Source organism: Rissa tridactyla, chromosome 4 (genome assembly GCF_028500815.1).
Source record: "Rissa tridactyla isolate bRisTri1 chromosome 4, bRisTri1.patW.cur.20221130, whole genome shotgun sequence".
Classification (NCBI taxonomy): domain Eukaryota; kingdom Metazoa; phylum Chordata; class Aves; order Charadriiformes; family Laridae; genus Rissa; species Rissa tridactyla.
The window spans coordinates 53567650-53584453 of NC_071469.1; the positions used below are offsets into that span (position 1 = coordinate 53567650).

Consider the following 16804-nt stretch of genomic DNA (forward strand, 5'->3'; position numbering starts at 1 on the left):
AGCCCTGAACCCTGAACAGAGAAAACAAGTGAACAAAAGACAGCTTTTCCAGAAGACTATCCGTAAAATTGGGGGTTAGTACTGAAGAAAGTATATGTATTACCGTGTTCAGGACAGGGAAGGAGAGGGAATTCCAAAAAAAGGTCAAAAAGGGATTTTAGAAATGACAGATTATTTATTTTAAAGAATTCCTAAATGAGTCATTTTACCTTGCAGTTTGAACTAGGGTTTTATGGTTTAGGAAAGGAGATAAAGTTAAAAACAAGCTAAACAGAAAGATTGAGTAACCCAAAAGCAAGATAAACATTTCATTTCAGTTGAAACTTAATATTTGGGGTTAACTCAGAATATTTTCCAGCTTCTGCTTGGCTTTTTTGCCAGCCTTCTCCTCCTCCCTCTATCCCCACTTCATTGTTGCTTCGTCCAAGCCATTTTTTTTCCCAGATATTTTGATTCAGCCACATAACCCAGGCAGTCATTATTCACTCCGCATCAGTGATCTCCTCACTTCCAGGTGTCCTTTCCACCAGCCCGTACTCCCAGAAATGCCACTTACTGTGAACATGGTGTCTCCAGCCTCACCCCATCCATCGGGGGGAGGGGGTGTTCAGCCCCACCAGAGCTGTGCCTTGTTTCTTCAGCACGTCCCTCTCACCCCAAGCCATGCAACTAGAAATCCTTATCAAAGAAGTCATCAAAGAGTGAAACTCTCTCCGTCTTGGTTCTCACAAGCGTAGGTTTGCGGTAAGTCTTCTCCTCCCTTTCCCACTCCTCGGAGCCTGTGCTGGAGGTGTCCCAGAACAGATCCCTCATCCGCGGCTCCCTGCAGAACCACAGGTCCACCTTCCTGCTCCTGCCTGGAGAGAGTTCAGCCCCATCGTGCTGCCTGGAGAGTCCTCCACCCCACGTGTTTCCTTGAGGAGAGAAAAGAGAAAAAAAAAAAAAAAATCATAATTTTGTGGAGCTGCATGTCCAGTCCAACAGGGTTTAGCTGGAAATAGCTACGGATGGCTGGAGGCATGTAAAGAAGCTCCTGAGAGATCCCTGCAAGACCAGACCCCGTGCTTGGGGCTGGGCAGGGCCAGGTATAATATATTCAGGAGTATATTTGGTGAAATTAGAGTCTTGCAAGAGGCAGTATGGTTTTATCCCTGAGCAGAAGAGAGATGAGGCAAAGAACCACAAGGGAATAGGAGCAGCCCAGTTTGTTCCCCTTTCTCCTGATGAAAGTTCACTGGCAGACAAGTTTTTCACCGATTTAAGCATTTTTACCCTTGGTGGTACATTTCCAGCCTGTGCTGAAGGTTGTCATGTGCAAGCAAAGCAGAACAGACCGCTTGCATCGGGGATGTCAGTACAAAGTGGTGGCTGAGATTCACTTCCATTTCCACTTCGCTGGGGACAGTAACGTCACCTTGTGTGCCCTGGCACCTCCAAACCTCTCAGCTGCTCCTCCAGCCTGCATCAGCCAGTGCCCTGAACCTTAGATCAACATCATGGCCAAATCCAAAGCACCACTGGTCAGCCCTCCAGATTTATGCTGCATCCATTCCTGCTGCTCGCCCACCCTCGAGGCATGCGGGGGAACCACAGAATAGAATCATAGAACTGTTTAGGTTGGAAAAGACCTTTAAGATCACCAAGTCCAACTGCAAACCTAACACTGCCAAGTCCACGACAAAACTGTGTCCCTAAGTGCCACATCTACACGTCTTTTAAAATGAAAAGCCCCTGCTCGGTGTTTGGTGGCATCACTGTCACACAGACCGTGCCACGCTCCCTCCGTGCTACGGCGTGGGCTGCAGCAGGATGACATGCCCAAGAGAGGCCGAGATCTGTCGCCACCGTTAAATGAATTTCACCTGATGCTTTTTCACATCAGACTTTGAAAGTTAACGCAGAGCCGTGGCTGGAAATCGTCTAACCAGGAACATCTCACCTTAATTGCACATCACCCAGAGGGCTGCAAATCTGCAGTGGAGATTGCCTGGCTGTGGGCAGTGGGAAGTGGTTTCCATATGAAACGCAACCTAAAAAGTGAGTAACCTCAGTGATTGCAGTGTTTACCCCACGGTCATTTAAGGATGGGCAGGAGTCCATAGGCTACACCATGCATGTGAATGCAACACCGTGGTGGATCATGCAAGGCTGAAGCAGGGAGCAGATCTCTGGCAGCTGTTGCTCCAGCAGCCTGTTCTCCATCTCTTTCCTGGGCCTCCCCAGCAGGGAGTATTGCGGTTACCCTTCAACCTGTTCAGCAGCACCTCTCCTGTTGAGACAGGTTCCAGCTTCCCAACCTGCCTAAGGCTGCTCTGCCAGAGAAGATTTACTGCAAGGTTCAACACCCCAAAATGTACATGGGTTCCCTCCTTCAACCCTTCATCCATGTGCACCTGAACCCACCCCAGGCTCGGGCAGGAGGTGTCCAGTGCGGGGGCAGAGGGCAGGGGGCAAAACCTGGTGTAAGGGTTGACCTTGAGGCAGTTGTTTTCCATTTTTTTTGTTACTTCATCCCTTTGGCCATCATGTTGGAGGAGGTTCAGAGGTTGCTTCCAGACCATTTATAGACCTGTGCCGTGGTCTATACACTCACCTTCTGGGGTGCATTTGCCCAATGGACTCCCTGCTTCTCTGAGGATGGGGCCCTGGGGACACCCTCCATCCTCGCACTCAGTTTGCCATGCAAGGGACGTGGGACAAGGTGAGACTCTTCTACCAGTGGGAACCTGCTCCTGCAGGGGCTTGGACACAAGGACTTTGGGTTCGTGCCCTATGGCTGTTCCATGGCTCTTAAATCACATCTACTCAGGTCTGTTTGGATGCTATCACAGAAGCAGGCCAGAGACCCAATGCTTTGCCTTACGACCACATCTCACTGCTTTCCCCCCTCAGGCTCGGAACTTGCACCGTGTCATGGCAGGAGATGGAGGAGTGGAAGCAGCTTCCATAGGGAAACTTCTTGGATGGCCTTTAAGATGCTGGTGAGTTTTACATCTCCTTGGAAAATTATTCTACTTACCACAGTTGTCTCCATGAAAACGCTGATTGTGCTCAGCAGGGACGAGGTCTTGGCTTTCAGCGCTGTCGCCTCTCTGGAGTGTGTCAAGGACTTTCTTTGGGCTGAATTCCTTGATTTTTTGTTTATTAATTTTTGCCTCCCTGTGGAGATTTCGCTTCAGCTCTGCCTGGGTTTGCAAACAAGTTGTCAACACAAGCAGCAGAGGAGCAAACGTGTTCTAATAGCTCGACGCAGCATATCGTTAGGGGGTTGGCGCTGAAAATAATTATGCAGTCAAGCAGTTTAACCCAGGAAAATGGTATTTGCCAAACTGGGTACATGATGGAACATGCCCCAGACAGAGAATTTTAGTTTCTTCATGAGCCACGGCCAAATGAGGGCAAAGCTTTGGAAAAGTCAGGATTACTGACCATGGGGACCTCAAGGATGCTCCCCCACCTCACCTGTACCTAAACCACCAGGAAAGCTTCCTTTCACCCTCCCAGCAAGAGGCTTTAAAGTTCCTGGTCCACAGGAGAGACATCGGGGATGGGCAGACCCCCGTCCAAGAGGGGAAGCCCCAACCTCTCCCCAAATACATCTCAGTGTTACCTCTCGGCGCCTGCGGGTCAAGTCCAGCATCTGCAGCTTGTGCAAGTGCTGCCGCCTGCCAGGGAGGTGTCTCAGGCTTTGCCCCCTCTTCTCCAGAGCCTATGAAGTGTTTAAAAACATAAATAAATACACCTGCGCTTTCTGAAAGAGAAGGAAACAGCCACCAGCTCGCAAACCCAGGCCCAGCCCCTCGGGCGCTCCCCGGATAAAGGCAGCGAGCATCTCCCTGCGTAGCCAAATTGCGGAAATTTATCACAGATTTCCACTGTGCTTGCAGTTTATCTTGCAGCTCTGGGGCATGATGGAAAAAAATCTTGATTAAAACAATGTATACATGCTTCTGCGCCCCGAGGTGATACCGCTCTGAGTCGGCTGCCCAAGATAAGTTCATGATCCGAAGGGAGGAACCACTTTTGCATGTTTGGGGCTGCAGGGGATGTTGATGGTGATGGGTGTTCAAGTTGCTCAGCCACTTAAAAAAGTGGTCCTCAAACCTTTAGCCTCAAAGATATTTAAGGTCCTGGCTCAGCCTGGCTGCCTCATCCAGGGAACCGTCATGCTGGAGATTCAAAAACTTTCCTCTTCTTTAATATCCTTCCACCCGGTGTTTCGCCTAGTTCCTGGGCTTAGCCAGGGGTGGGAGAGCAGCTGGTGTAAAACAGCTTCTGCTCTTTGACTCTTTGAGGTGGCCAAACCGTGAGGGAAAGGAGCCTGCAGCTAGCAGGGACCCATGCACAAGGCTCAACCCAGGCACTTACCTTCGTTTTTGGGCTTGCAGCCACCTCTTGCTGACTCCAGGGCTCTGCAGGAGTGATTGCTTGTGGAGGGCCAGCAGGTTCAAGCCTCTGCAAGTCCGATATTTGTAATATTCAGCATTCCTCATTCCACACCATCATAAAACTTGATACAAAACTACCCTGACGTTTTTCCAGCTCCAATTCTGGGACAGCTGCTTGGGATGCAGGAAGGAGATTGGCATCTCTAGCAGATGCTCAGGGAGATTAACATTTTTTACGGTCCTTTGGGAGTGGACAAAACTGGGGGAATCTCCTACATTGGAGCCAAAGCAGCAAAACCCCAGTTAGAAACTGGTTTCGTCCCTGTAGGTATTTCTTTTTGAGCCTCCACAGTGCCCAAGGCTCCAGCCAAGACCAGAGTGAAGACAACCCCTAGCCCAGATAGCTTCATGTCAAAGCTGAATCTTGGAGATGTATCCTAATAAAGTCTCCTAGCAGGTCATCCAAGGGTAGATCCCAGTTATCTGAGACCCAGAGCATGGTTCCCTCAGTCCAACCAGTCTCTTTCTTTTACATTGGCCTAAGTAAGATGTTTCTCTGCAGAGCTGTGCGTGGTACAAAGTGCCTTTCCTGGTGGCTAATGGAAGTGGGCAGAGACTTGCTTTATAGACTGCTCTGAGCATAGTTTTTTTATCTTAAGGAGCTAAGTTGCCTCCTAAAATCATCCAAACTACTGGGTCATTTCACAGCTTGATATCGCTAGTGTCCCTTTCTAGGATGGGAGCTCAGTACGGCTTCCATAAAAATGAAGGGGAGAATCATCAAGGACTTCACCAGTAAGACCTGACTTACACTTTAGGTGGGACATCATTAACATCTTGAGTATGAACGAGAGTATCCTCTAAATGGTGACATGCCTCTGGCTGTCTGCACTGAACTGCTGTCCGAGCCTGGGCTGTAATTTTGGAGCGTCCTTTAGGTCAATGCAGTAACACAGGAGGAAAAAAGTCAGCGGCATCATGTAAAGGAGACATCCTCCATCAGCCCCTAACACCAAGTTCACATGTCTTGCAGCACCAAAAAAGCCCACAAAACTGAATAGGAAGCTTAAAAAATGGCACTAGATGGCAGCATGTGACACCACAAACTGCAGTCCGGGCTGTGCATCACTCCTAGATGCCACCAAGGCAGCCAGCGCCGGGTGGCTGAAGGCAGATAAACTCTGGCATCTATGGGCTCATCTTGCTGTGCCCAGCAGAGAAGCCAAGTTTCAGGCTTTCGGCTGAAGTTGTGCCCCAGGCTGGAAAATCGACTCTTTCATCTCTGTGACCCTCAAGGGATTTGCCTCTGGAAATACTCCCTGACCAAAATCCTCTAAAAGTCCTTGAGAAGGCCACAACATCCTGCTCCACTGTCTTTGAAAATATTCCCGCGGGGAAAAGGGCTTTTGCTGGTGCTGTTTACGCTCCTCCACAGCAATGGCAGGAGCACAGGGTAGGATCAACGGTGCTGTCCTGCAACGACTATTATCAGTGGTTTAATAATACATAAATACGGCTGTAATGGAAATAAGATCAATGACTAAAAATTATACGCTGGCAGGAGATTTTTAAATGAAGCTGCAGTTCCATGTGACAGTTCACCGGCCGTAGCTGGGCTCATTCCAGGTGCTGCTGCCTCACTGTCCCACCAAGCCGGGGACACATTGTTCTATTGTTGGTCGCCACCTGTGCTCTCTGAAGCCACCAGTCTTGGCCAGAGCCACCGCCTGGGTTTTAACTGACCCGTCTGGTGGCTCCTCTGTTCTTTATTATATTTAAAAGACCTTAATCACAGCAAGGAAGGCCTGAACAAAGCAGCCCTGCTTCAGCAGGTTTGCAGTTGTGGGACATGTGCAGAGGGCTTGTCACCGAATTTTGGGAGAGTGGAGATGCTCTCAGGGAGGAACAGGGGGGTCTCAGAGCAGCACAGGGAGGTGAGATGTTCACCCAAGGGTTTTAATTACAGGGGAAGGAAGATAACCAGTGGTAGCTCGTCCAAGCTGCACCCAGTGGTGGGATGACCCAGCACCTGCAGGAGTGCTACAGAGAAGCATGTGGCCAGTTGGGGCAAATACATCTCTTTCATGGGTGAAACAGCCAAGAAATGTGTCTGCCTCTGTTTGCCCCCAGCTACCAACCCCTGAGGACTCCCTCCAGCCACCTAATTAGGCTGCTGATGTGCCCCATGCAGCTGGACTCTCTTAGAAGGGTCTCAGCAGCAGGTACAACATTGACCCTTGATTGCTAATTAAAAGACCTGCATAAATGAGAGCACAGGGGAGGGGTGTGTATTTCCAGCAGCTGAGGCCTTCCTTGAGCAGGACACCCTGCTGCACCTGTGGTTGGAGGGGTCTGCCCAAGTTGTCCTCTTTCCCTGTCTGACTTTATTTTTCTGAGCCCTGTTTGCTCTTGGTTTTGGAGCTCCCAGACCTGGGCCAAGCAGCAGAGCAGAAATGCAGCTGAAAGCCTCAGCCCGGGGCTCAGAAGGAGAAAGATCTGAGGAGCAAAGTAGGGGAGCTGCAGCTCCGGGGCATCTGGAGCAGGGCTGAGCCTGGTGTTCCCCAGCATCCCTGACCATCTGGGGGCACGTAGGGAAGGAGGGTGAACTCCATCTCGGCCAAACACTGACAGCTTTGCATCTTAAACAGCAAGCAGGTAAAAGAGGGGAAGTTGGAAGGTGTTGCTGGCTGGTTTGGGAGGGTGTGGGGAAGCAAGGGAAATGCACAGCACGCAGTGGGCTTCTGTGGGGTTGGGCTTCGGTTTTAAATAACCGGATTCACGGCAAGAATTGTACAGCCCCGGTAATGCAGCTCCAGCTTAGCCCTGGGAGCACGTGATGGCCTGAGCCTCCCCCAGGTTTTGTATTGTATAAAAGCATCAGTGCATAAAAATACCAGCACAGAAAATGCATGTGGAGGGCTTGTTGTCGCTTTATCTTTTTTTTTTTTTAAATGAAATAGCAACTCTAGCCCTCATGCAGTATGGTACACTAGCAGTGTTTTCTTTCCTTCTTTGCAGTAAATTGTATGGATATAAATCTATTTTTGGCGCTTCAGTTATGTTGTCATAACTCTTGTGTTGGGGGAAAAACCTGATTGCCAGCTCAGGCAGAGTCATGGGCTTCAGGGCTTGGAGGGAAGGGATCTGGGAAGTGCAGGAAGGGGAAAGGAAGGTCGTGGAGGAGTGAACAAGGGTGTTCTATGCTTGTTTGTGAAAGATATTCTTTTATATATATATCTCTAGATATACAGATGTGTGTGTGCACATGTCTATACAGCGCTATTTAGGGGAGAAGGTGAAGGTACGTACAGGCGCACGGCATGCACAGCAATTATTGACAACTAAAATAACTGCTCTGCACTTTCACCGGCCCCTGTAGCAAAGCACGTCTGTCTGCTTTACCTGTGTCTCTGCCCCGATGCCAACCTTGGTGGGATATTTGTCCCGAAGAGCCAAAACCAGCCCACACGTGATGCAAGTTGGATCCCTTCTGCAAAGGGCTCTGTCTTGGCCACATTATCCCCACGGGAGCACCACGATTTGGTTGCAGGAACCCAGACAGCACAAAGGGAAGTGGGTCATCATGGCCAGCACTGAGACAGGTGTCCTCATTGGATGTCTCCATCGCACATGAGGGCTTGCCAATGAGGCACGACCCATGGAGTCAGGCAGGAGGCTCCTCTTTTGCTCTTCTTAGAAGATGAAGTCATCTCCCTTGTGCTAATGAACCAAAACCAACCTCTCTGCCGCCAACATACCTGCTCTGCCCCAGGTATCAAACTTGGGGTGGTGATAAACCTCATCTCGGGATGATCATCTAGAGATGGGACCTCCTACTCGCATTGCTGCAGGATATCTGTTTCCCCCACCGTGGTGCAGTGAGACGTGCCCATGTCCCCAAGAAAGCCCCTGTCAATGGGTCAATCAGAGCAACTCATAGGGAGCTTTTCAAACTCATCTTACTTGAGGTCTTCGAGGTGGATGCTGTTTAATGATGCTGGTTTCTCCCTTTTCTGGCACGGTGTTGAAAGAAAGGGGCCCTTAAAAATTAAAGAAGAAATGGGTGAAGTTACTTTTGGGTGATCATCAACTGCTAGTCTGCACTCGGCAATGGTTCTCTGCCCTTGTTTTTTTGGTTGGCATGTCCCACTAACACATGGTATAAGATATTCTATTAGCTGCAGTAATGAAGTGAGGATGTACCTGTGGTTTCTAACAGCTGTCTGCCATGTACCTCTCCTACTTCTGTCTACAACATCTCATATGTGACAATAACCACCGTCCGTGTCTCCTGTGGCCACCCTGAGCTTTTAAAACGGGAAACAAGCAGCAGCTTGGACCTCTTCTTGCTGCTCAGTCCCTGAGACTTTATTATTCTTATTTTTTGGTGGAACTGAGAAATATCTCTGATGCTTTTACTGACCTTGGCAGAGCTGGGCTACAGCCAGCCAGTGGCTTCAGAAGTCAGAGGGTTATGGGCAGTCAAGCGGTACGATCACAGGCCCTCGTGGTCTTTGGAAATCAGCCCGAAATAATGTTCTACACACCAGCGATTGCCTGTTAGTTATTAAAGCAGTGATTTCACTGAGGCCTGAACGTGATCTGGGCTCGGGGCCATTCTGTGCTGGTGCTCTTGGGTGGACACCGCTGCCTTTTTTTTTTTTTCTTGCACAAATAAATACTCGCATGTGCAGTAAGCACTTATTTTACAAAAGAGTTTCTCTATCCCACCTATTCTCCCAAAAAACTTCCATGAGGTGTTCAAATGCCATCTTCTGTGTGGAGTCGAATGAGGTGTTGCTGAGCAACTCCTGCTCCCATGTGGTGGGAGCCCTGCGGTGGCCACAAGGGAGGTGAGTTGAGGATAAAGGGCAGGAATTACATTATCATTGATGCCAAATTTAATAGCTATATTAAAAAGAAAAAATAAAATAATTATTATAATAATAAACCTTATGGGGGACTTCAGTGGTCCCTTTAAATGAGCCCCATGGAAGATTGCCGAGGCGGGGCTCTGGGAGAAGAGAGAGAGAAGGTGATGGAGGGTGTTGGGATATGGGAGGAAATGGTGACTCCATCGGATAAATGATTGCTGGGCTCTGCTGAGCACCGGCAATGATTAACCGCTGAGCACATGCAGGAATGGATGCCTGAAGTGAAAATTTCCAGCGCAGGCAGCTCCTCCAGAGACAGGCTCCAGCTGCCAGAGAGCATGAGCTGAAACAGCAGCTTGTAACAGCAAAAGGGGGGTGGTTTATATTAAGTTATTGCCTCCTCAATCTGCAGGACAAACTAGTGCATAAAGAATTTCTGAAGGCGAAGTAAAATGTAAGGAGGTGACTCACGGTGCTGGAAATGTGGGACCCAGCACAGGCAAGGAACTGGGGCTTGGCCTTGGGAGGAGCTTGTTCTGGCAAGGCGTATGGCTTTGGGGAAGTTATTTCTCCCTTATGAGGTTATTTTTTTTTTTTTTAATATATTTAAATTATTCTCTCTCTAGCCATGCACATGTGTTGTAGAAGGTTTGCCCTTATCCCCTAGAGATACAGAACTAGGAGCCAAGTGCTCGCTGTCCCCAAACCTGCTCAGTTCCAGAGCAGGGACGGTCCCTGGTGGGGTGGGACCATTGTCCCACCACACAGCCACCACCGAGGGAGCACCAGGCTCAAGCTGGAGTCATTCTCATGACTTTTATTATTATTTTTTTTTTTACCCTTTTACTTTAGTAGCAGCAGATTCTCCCCGCTGGAGGAAGCGGGATTTCACACAAGCCAAGATGAACCCTGACAAACCAAATAAAACCTATTCTCTTGGAGTCTTTGCTTATTTAGACAGACGTTCAAGCTAATACATCGCTCAAGTACTCTTGAGCATACTCTTTTTATTTCTGAAAACGAAAAGTAATAGAAAATGACATTTATTGAGGGGGCTTTAAAGTTTTGGGTTTTTTTATAAAAGTACACGTGTTTTACAAGTGCTTGTTAAATACCCAGTGATGATAGTTTTCCAGAACAGGAATATTTGGTTGTTCTTGCTGTCATGAAGTACTTGAAACCCCTTGTTGAACAGCCAGACCTGCTCTGTATTCACCCCAGGGCCTCTGTCTCCAGGAACATCAATGCTATCGTGGGTTTATTTGCTTTCACCTTCTCCTAATGCCTCTTGGTGGGTGATCCTGAAGGAAATATCCAGACCCTGGTGAAGCAGCTGTGCTTAATGCTGCTTGGTGTGTGTCAGGAATTCGCTTTTGGAAGTGGAAAAGACGTGAGGAGGGTGCCGGGGCTGCAGATCCTCCTTCCTCTGCGTTTCCCTTTCTCAAACCGTGTTGGGGTTGGTGGGGGTTTCTCCCTGCACTCACCTCGGGTGGCCCTGGGCAACCGTTTGTCACCACCCAGCCCGTTGCACAGAGCTCTGCATCCACTTTCAGATGGGCACAATCCTCCTTCCATGCCTCCGGGAAGGGTTTGGGTATGGATGGGGTCTAAACCCTGCTGGGAGGGGCTGCGTGCCGCTTGTAGGAAAACACGCACAGCTACAATATTTGCCTTCCTCTGCCTCTTGTCTTATGAAATTAGCCCTGTGTGAGACATGGCTATAATTTATTTTAATGCTGAGTTTTACCTGCTGAGCGCATTACCCAGAAATCTAATTCTAATTAAGCTAATGACATCAATATGCCCAATGGCATAAGGTGAGCAGGACCCGGAGTTACGGGGCGGCTGTAGAAGGGCTTGCTCAGGCACAGGCTGGTGTCACGGTGTGCCAGGTCAATGTAGGGGAGTGGGGATGTTCCCAGGGGGACGAGTGGTTGGAGTAAGGAGCCTGGCAGCTGGGCTCTGGTGACTGAGCTGCTTTTCCAAAACCCATCGTGAGGGGAAAAATGAGTTTTTCCAGAGCTAAAATGTCCTGGAACTGGCAAAAAGCTACTGATACAGAATGGCACCTACACCCACCCCGCACTGAGGTGAGCAGACCCCCAGCCCCAGCTGATGCCCCCTGGTTCTGTGCCCTGCGCTTGGCCACAATTCGGTGATGACCCCCCCCCCCTTACCTGCAGAGGCTCTCCCGTACCAGGTCTCCCGGAGAGGTGGAAGTTGCTGGTGGAAGGTGGGTTTTCCCCACTCCGCCGCAGCTGGTGGGTGCAGGGTGGGCTGTCCCAGCATGCCAGGGAGCCGGTACGGGGTGGCGAGGGCAGGCAGGTCCTCCCTGGCACGCATGGGTGCCACCTTGGTCACTTTGGGGTGAGCCTTGGAAGAGCTCAGGCCCATTTTGCTGAGCAATAGCTTTGAAAGGAGAAGGAAAAAAAAAAACCCTCGTACACAGTCCTCTGTGAATATGGAGGGATCTTCGTGAGCGACTGCGGGGCCCAGGGAGGTCCCTGCCAAGGCCAGGGCTGGCTCCCACGGACGTGCCCACATGTCCTTCCTGGCTCGGTTAAACATTGACCTATCCCCGTCCATTCCCCCTCAGGGACGAGAGGTGGCTGCTGCTGACAGAGAAGTGGAAAGTAGCTCGGGAAGCCAGCGCCAAGCCCTGGGAAGCTTTATTTTTTACCTACAAGTGATATTCAAACAGGTGACACCACCTCAGCTAGCCGTTGGCTGAGCTGGAGGAATTTTTACAAGCAGTTCTTTTGCTAAATCTTCAGGTTTTGGGAGGAAATTCAATTCTCAGAGCACCAGAAGGGTTAAAGTGTGGGAGAAGCAGCCTGGGGACCAGGGCCGGCCAGAGAGTGTCCTCCACCCTTGCTCCTGCCGGCTGGTGGCACTGCTGGAAAAAATGCAGCTTTAGCTCAAACCCACCTGAAAATGTTGGCCAAAGTGGGTGAAATTCTGCAGTTTTGGAATTGCTGAAGGATTTGGGCCAAACGCAGCAGGATTGGTGCATAAGGGAAGGATCTGCACTTCTCCATCCCCTTCCAAGGTGTATGGGGCTGTTCAGAGGGCACAGTTTCCTCGGAGCTGTAGGGAGCCATTCATTTCCAAGGTGGAGTGTTTGGAAAATATGTAGGGAGGATTATTTATGCAGCAAGATTAGTACTGCAGGGCAGGTTTTGTGGCAGGAATAGGGTTGCAAGATGGGGTCGGAGCACCCGCGGTCTCCGCTGCGAAACACGTGGAAACCAGCAAACACCAAGAGTGTGAGGGAGACCCTAAAACGGCACCAGAGCCGGGGTTCATTTAGCAGCAGCTCATCCCACTGGGATTGCTGGAGTGATCCTGCATAGGTTTGGAGTCCTCTGTCGGCTTTTTCCTTGGGAGAGGAGTGCTGTAAGGAGGGTTGCACGGGGAAATGAGGGTCACGGCAGAGCCAAGCGTCCAGCACTCGTGGCCAGTAGATCCATGGATAACGCTCTCAACTCCTTCTTGGTGGAAATGGGGAGGTTTCGAGCTGCAAAATGCCACCGACAAGGGGTCGCACCTCCCAGAAAAAACTATTCATCCCTGGAACAACCCAACTGGTTCATGTTTTCAGCCACAAAGCACCAACATCTCTTGTGACTTTGCTTTACGACAGGTCATGCAGGGCATGAGGGAGCAGAGTAGCTTAGCCTGTTGTTGGTTTTTGGTTTTTTTCTCTTCTTCTTTTCAAATGAAAATATGAACTCAACACCCTGCTTCCCTCCTGAATTTCTCAGTGCTTAGTATCTATTTTTCCTTTTTTTTTTCCCCCTCCCCTGCTGAGAACAGGTCATTCCTGTTAAGCAGCTCAGGAAAATTGTGACATAAATGCAAGGACGGATGTGTCAGAGCAGTGGAAAACCCACGTGGATGTTAAAGCTGTATCTGGGTGCTTCACCTGGGTGTGATGCTGTGGCCCTGGCCCTGTTGGGGTCCTCGCAGCATCCCCATGCCACCAAACCCTCTCTTTTGGCCAGATTTCTTTCCAAGCCATATGGGTTTCCCCGCCTGCTGTGCAGGATGGCACCACGGCCTGGCGTACAGTGATTTAGGGAAGGGGATTGCAAAGGGACAGACGTACCCGAGGCTGATATTGCTCCAAGCACTTCACTTCTGGGTGAAGAGATGCTCATCTTTGCATTTAAAGGTATCCTTCTGGCTGGTTCATGAGCACTGGTCCCAGCTCCCCTGCTGCGGTACAGCTCTGTGGTATACGTGCCCGGGGGTGTTGTTAGCCTGACAGCACTGCCCGGCACCTTGATGCTGCATCGCTTAATGACCAATATCTCCCAGCAAATCCCTAAAATCTCAGCATTGATGTACTTTGGAACTGCTCTTTGATCTCCATGTGCCTTTACTTTCTAAAGCAGAGAGCAGTGGTGTGGGCTTGGGGTGGGGGGAGGAAGGCAGGCTGCAGAATGATGCCCTTCCTGCAGTTGCTGGGGCAAAGCAAGACCAAGTTTGGGGTTGAACTGGATCCCAGAAGGGCCCAATGGTACTGGAAGAGGCTCCCAAATAGTGTTACTTGCAACTGCTCTGCCAAAATTACCCCTTCGCACTTTTACCTGGGCTCCCTGGGCGGTGGCTGTGCAGGGTGTTGTGGGGATGCTGGGGGGTTGCTGGGTGAGATGTGCACGTGCCGTGGTGGAGATCATGGCTATCGGCATCATATCAACCTGCTCGGCTTGAGAGCAAGCAGTGTCAGCCCCTGCTACAGTCCAAGTAATCCTGTGTTAATCCTTACATCGGCCTTTAACACCAGCCGATGGTGCCTTGGCAGGAAAGGATGGCTTGAGGTACGTCCGAGCTTCATCACTGCCCTCCTGGTAATGAGAAACTCATCCTTTGCTTTAACTGGGGGGCTATTTAACACAGTCTTTTATCTGTATTTAAGGTTCAGTTCCATTCACAAACACTGTGCTGTAGAAACATGGGTCTGGAAGGAGCTTTGGTCCTGTATGTTGCCCTTAGGGACAGCACATGGTCCCTCCCAGAGAGCTGGAAGCTCTTTATACCTTTTTCCCATTTCATTTATCGCCTGAGACCGTCCATGAAATTCAGCTGGAGCCTGCAAGTGATACTGATTTTGCCAGAATTTGATTTTTCCAGCAAATTTATTGTAGGCAAAATGAAATCATCGACCCCTGAGCGCTCTGGTGCCCTTGTTTTAAGGAAGATGCCGGGAAAAGCTCAAGGGTAGGGCAGTGCCGTGACTTGGGGCAGAGCGTTTTCCCATGGAGGAGCAGAGTGTGTTACTCACCTGCACATGGAGTAAAGGAAAACCAAGGGGAGGATTCAGCCCAGGGCACCAGCCTGACATCCAGCCCCAACAGCAGATTGCCTCTGCCTTAACACTTCTACTTGAAAACGAGTTTTAAATTAGAAAAAAACACGGGCACGGGAGGAGATGGAAAGTGGGTGGCATGGATTTTTGCCAAAATACTGCCTGGATTTTATGCAAATCTCTGGTGGTTAAAGCAGAAAGAAGGATGTGAATAGAGTGTGACTCTGTGCATAGACTTGCTGCTGTTTACTATGCTTGCAGTGCGGTTAGCTAGCCATAGCGTGAACAAACGGAGCAGTGAAGAGAGGAAAATGATCCAGCATCGTTTCAGTGGCTGGGATACACGCCGGTGCGACTAATAGATCCTGCTATTACACATCTGTAAAGTCAAGAAATACAGCTCGTTCCTCCCTCTGCTGCCTGTCACCTGGATTAATGGAGGATGTTCATCTTTTCCCAGCAGAGGCTGAGGATACCAGCGGTGCTGAGATGACATAGTCGGTGGCACCAGGTCGCTGAGCCCTCCGGAGAGGGAGATGCTCGAGGCAGGTTATTCGCAGCACGTTTTGTTTTCTTCCAGAGAGCCGGGTCCTGGCGTGAAGGAGAATCTGATAACGCAGCTGCCGGATCAAAACTGGCATTTTCCTTGGGGTGCAAGCGAGGTGGTGCAGCTGAAATGAAACCCTCACGTTGCTGGAGACGGTACAAGGGCTCATCGGAGACGCCCGCGGCGGCAGAAGTAACCACATCTGATCGGCTGCTTGACAAGCGTGATTATTGGTCTGCCTTCCTCTGATAGATCGTTGGTGCGGTCGTGCAAAATAGCCTCCATTTATTGTCTGATTTCGTGGGTTTAATGGGTTTTCTCTGGCTGAAAGGCTGAGCTGCACTCCAGGGAAAACAATTACCTTCCTCGCTTAATAAGGAAGATGAACTGCAGGCTGGGCAGCAGGCAAAGGAGGGGCCTTAAGGAGTCGCTGAGTGGGATGAGCACCCCCCTGGAAAACATCTGGGCACAATGCAACTGGGGGCAGCAGGTGCCTGCTCGCCTCCGGGGATCTGAGGCACTTGCGGCTACGGTGGTGGACATTGCCCGGAGCTGATGGTGGGAAGGATGCAGGACCAAATCCCTCCTGTCCCCCCATAGCAGGGGCTGCGGGGAGTGAAGCGGTGGCAGAGAGAGGGGAAAGCCTTCTGCAGCCTCGGGTCACGCCTTGGCGCTCTTCCCTGTACGTAAGATGGGGGATGCTCTCTCCAAACAGAAAGTTTGGGTTGGGTCGGACGGTGTCTGTCAAGCCTGATGTGAGGAGGAAGGTGGCTGCTGTGCCCGGAGCTACGCGTCTTTTCTCCCCGTAGAAATGCAAGGGTGATCCCTGGTCCCCGGGGATGGGACACGCTCATAGAGAGTGACAGGCTGGCACGTGCCCCTGGCTATGACATGGCTCAAGTAGGGGAAAAGTGACTCAAACGCAGGGATTTCACATGATTTTCCCTGCTGAATGCTCAACAGGGTTTCTTGAAGGATCCAGTCCTGGGCCTGAAGATGCTGCCATGCGGCTGCTTGCCAAAATGTACTCCTCAATGCATGCTAAAAGGAAACGTTTGTTTTTCCTATGTGCTCAGTTTGGCAGGAGCTGAAATTTCAGTGAAACACATCTCTCAAACTATCTAGTAACGTAAATGAATATATCAGCTCCAAAATCCACTTGGGGTGGTGCCCAAGCTGCCACGTGCTATTTGCTCTCAGCCGAATCGTCCCATCACTAGCTCCTGTTCGATGTAATTCCCTTTTTTTGACTATTTTTTATGTCTAGCTCCTTTCGAAAGCAGCAGACCAAGAGCCGAGCCCATCTTCTCCAGTGCTAGAAGAGACTTTTAAAAGACCGTGTGTGTACTCAAACCTTACACCTCTGGCTTTGGCCCAAAGGGGATGAGTGTTTGGGTTGCTTTCTACAGCCCCAATTCTGCAGCCACATGGGATGAAAGAGACCAAGTTTGGCGGGGTTTTTTTAATATATATTATATATAAAATAATAGTATTTTGTTAACTCTGCTGGTTGCAAGGAACAGTTTAGGCATGAACATTAAAAAATAACAAAAAAAAATATCAAACAGAAGAGAGTCAAATAAAAAGGTGCTTTTGTTATTAATTACTTGAATTGCTTTATTTGCAGCAGTATTAAGCCCCGATAGCCACGGGGATGCGCTGCCTGCCCGCCACCCTCCGGCCC

The 16804-nt window shown here is 49.9% G+C and overlaps 1 protein-coding gene across 1 annotated transcript; it reads right to left on the bottom strand.

The window, feature by feature from the left end:
- Positions 1-605: 605 nt before the first annotated feature.
- On the bottom strand, positions 606-11765 carry CCDC198 (coiled-coil domain containing 198). The gene is made up of 6 exons (XM_054199696.1): positions 11440-11765; positions 8352-8428; positions 4369-4455; positions 3611-3709; positions 3020-3185; positions 606-914 (listed from the first exon to the last, which is right to left on the bottom strand). The coding sequence occupies exons 1-6, from the start codon at positions 11654-11656 to the stop codon at positions 670-672; spliced, it is 891 nt and encodes a 296-aa protein (XP_054055671.1). The 5' UTR covers positions 11657-11765; the 3' UTR covers positions 606-669.
- Between the last annotated feature and the right edge of the window lie 5039 nt (positions 11766-16804).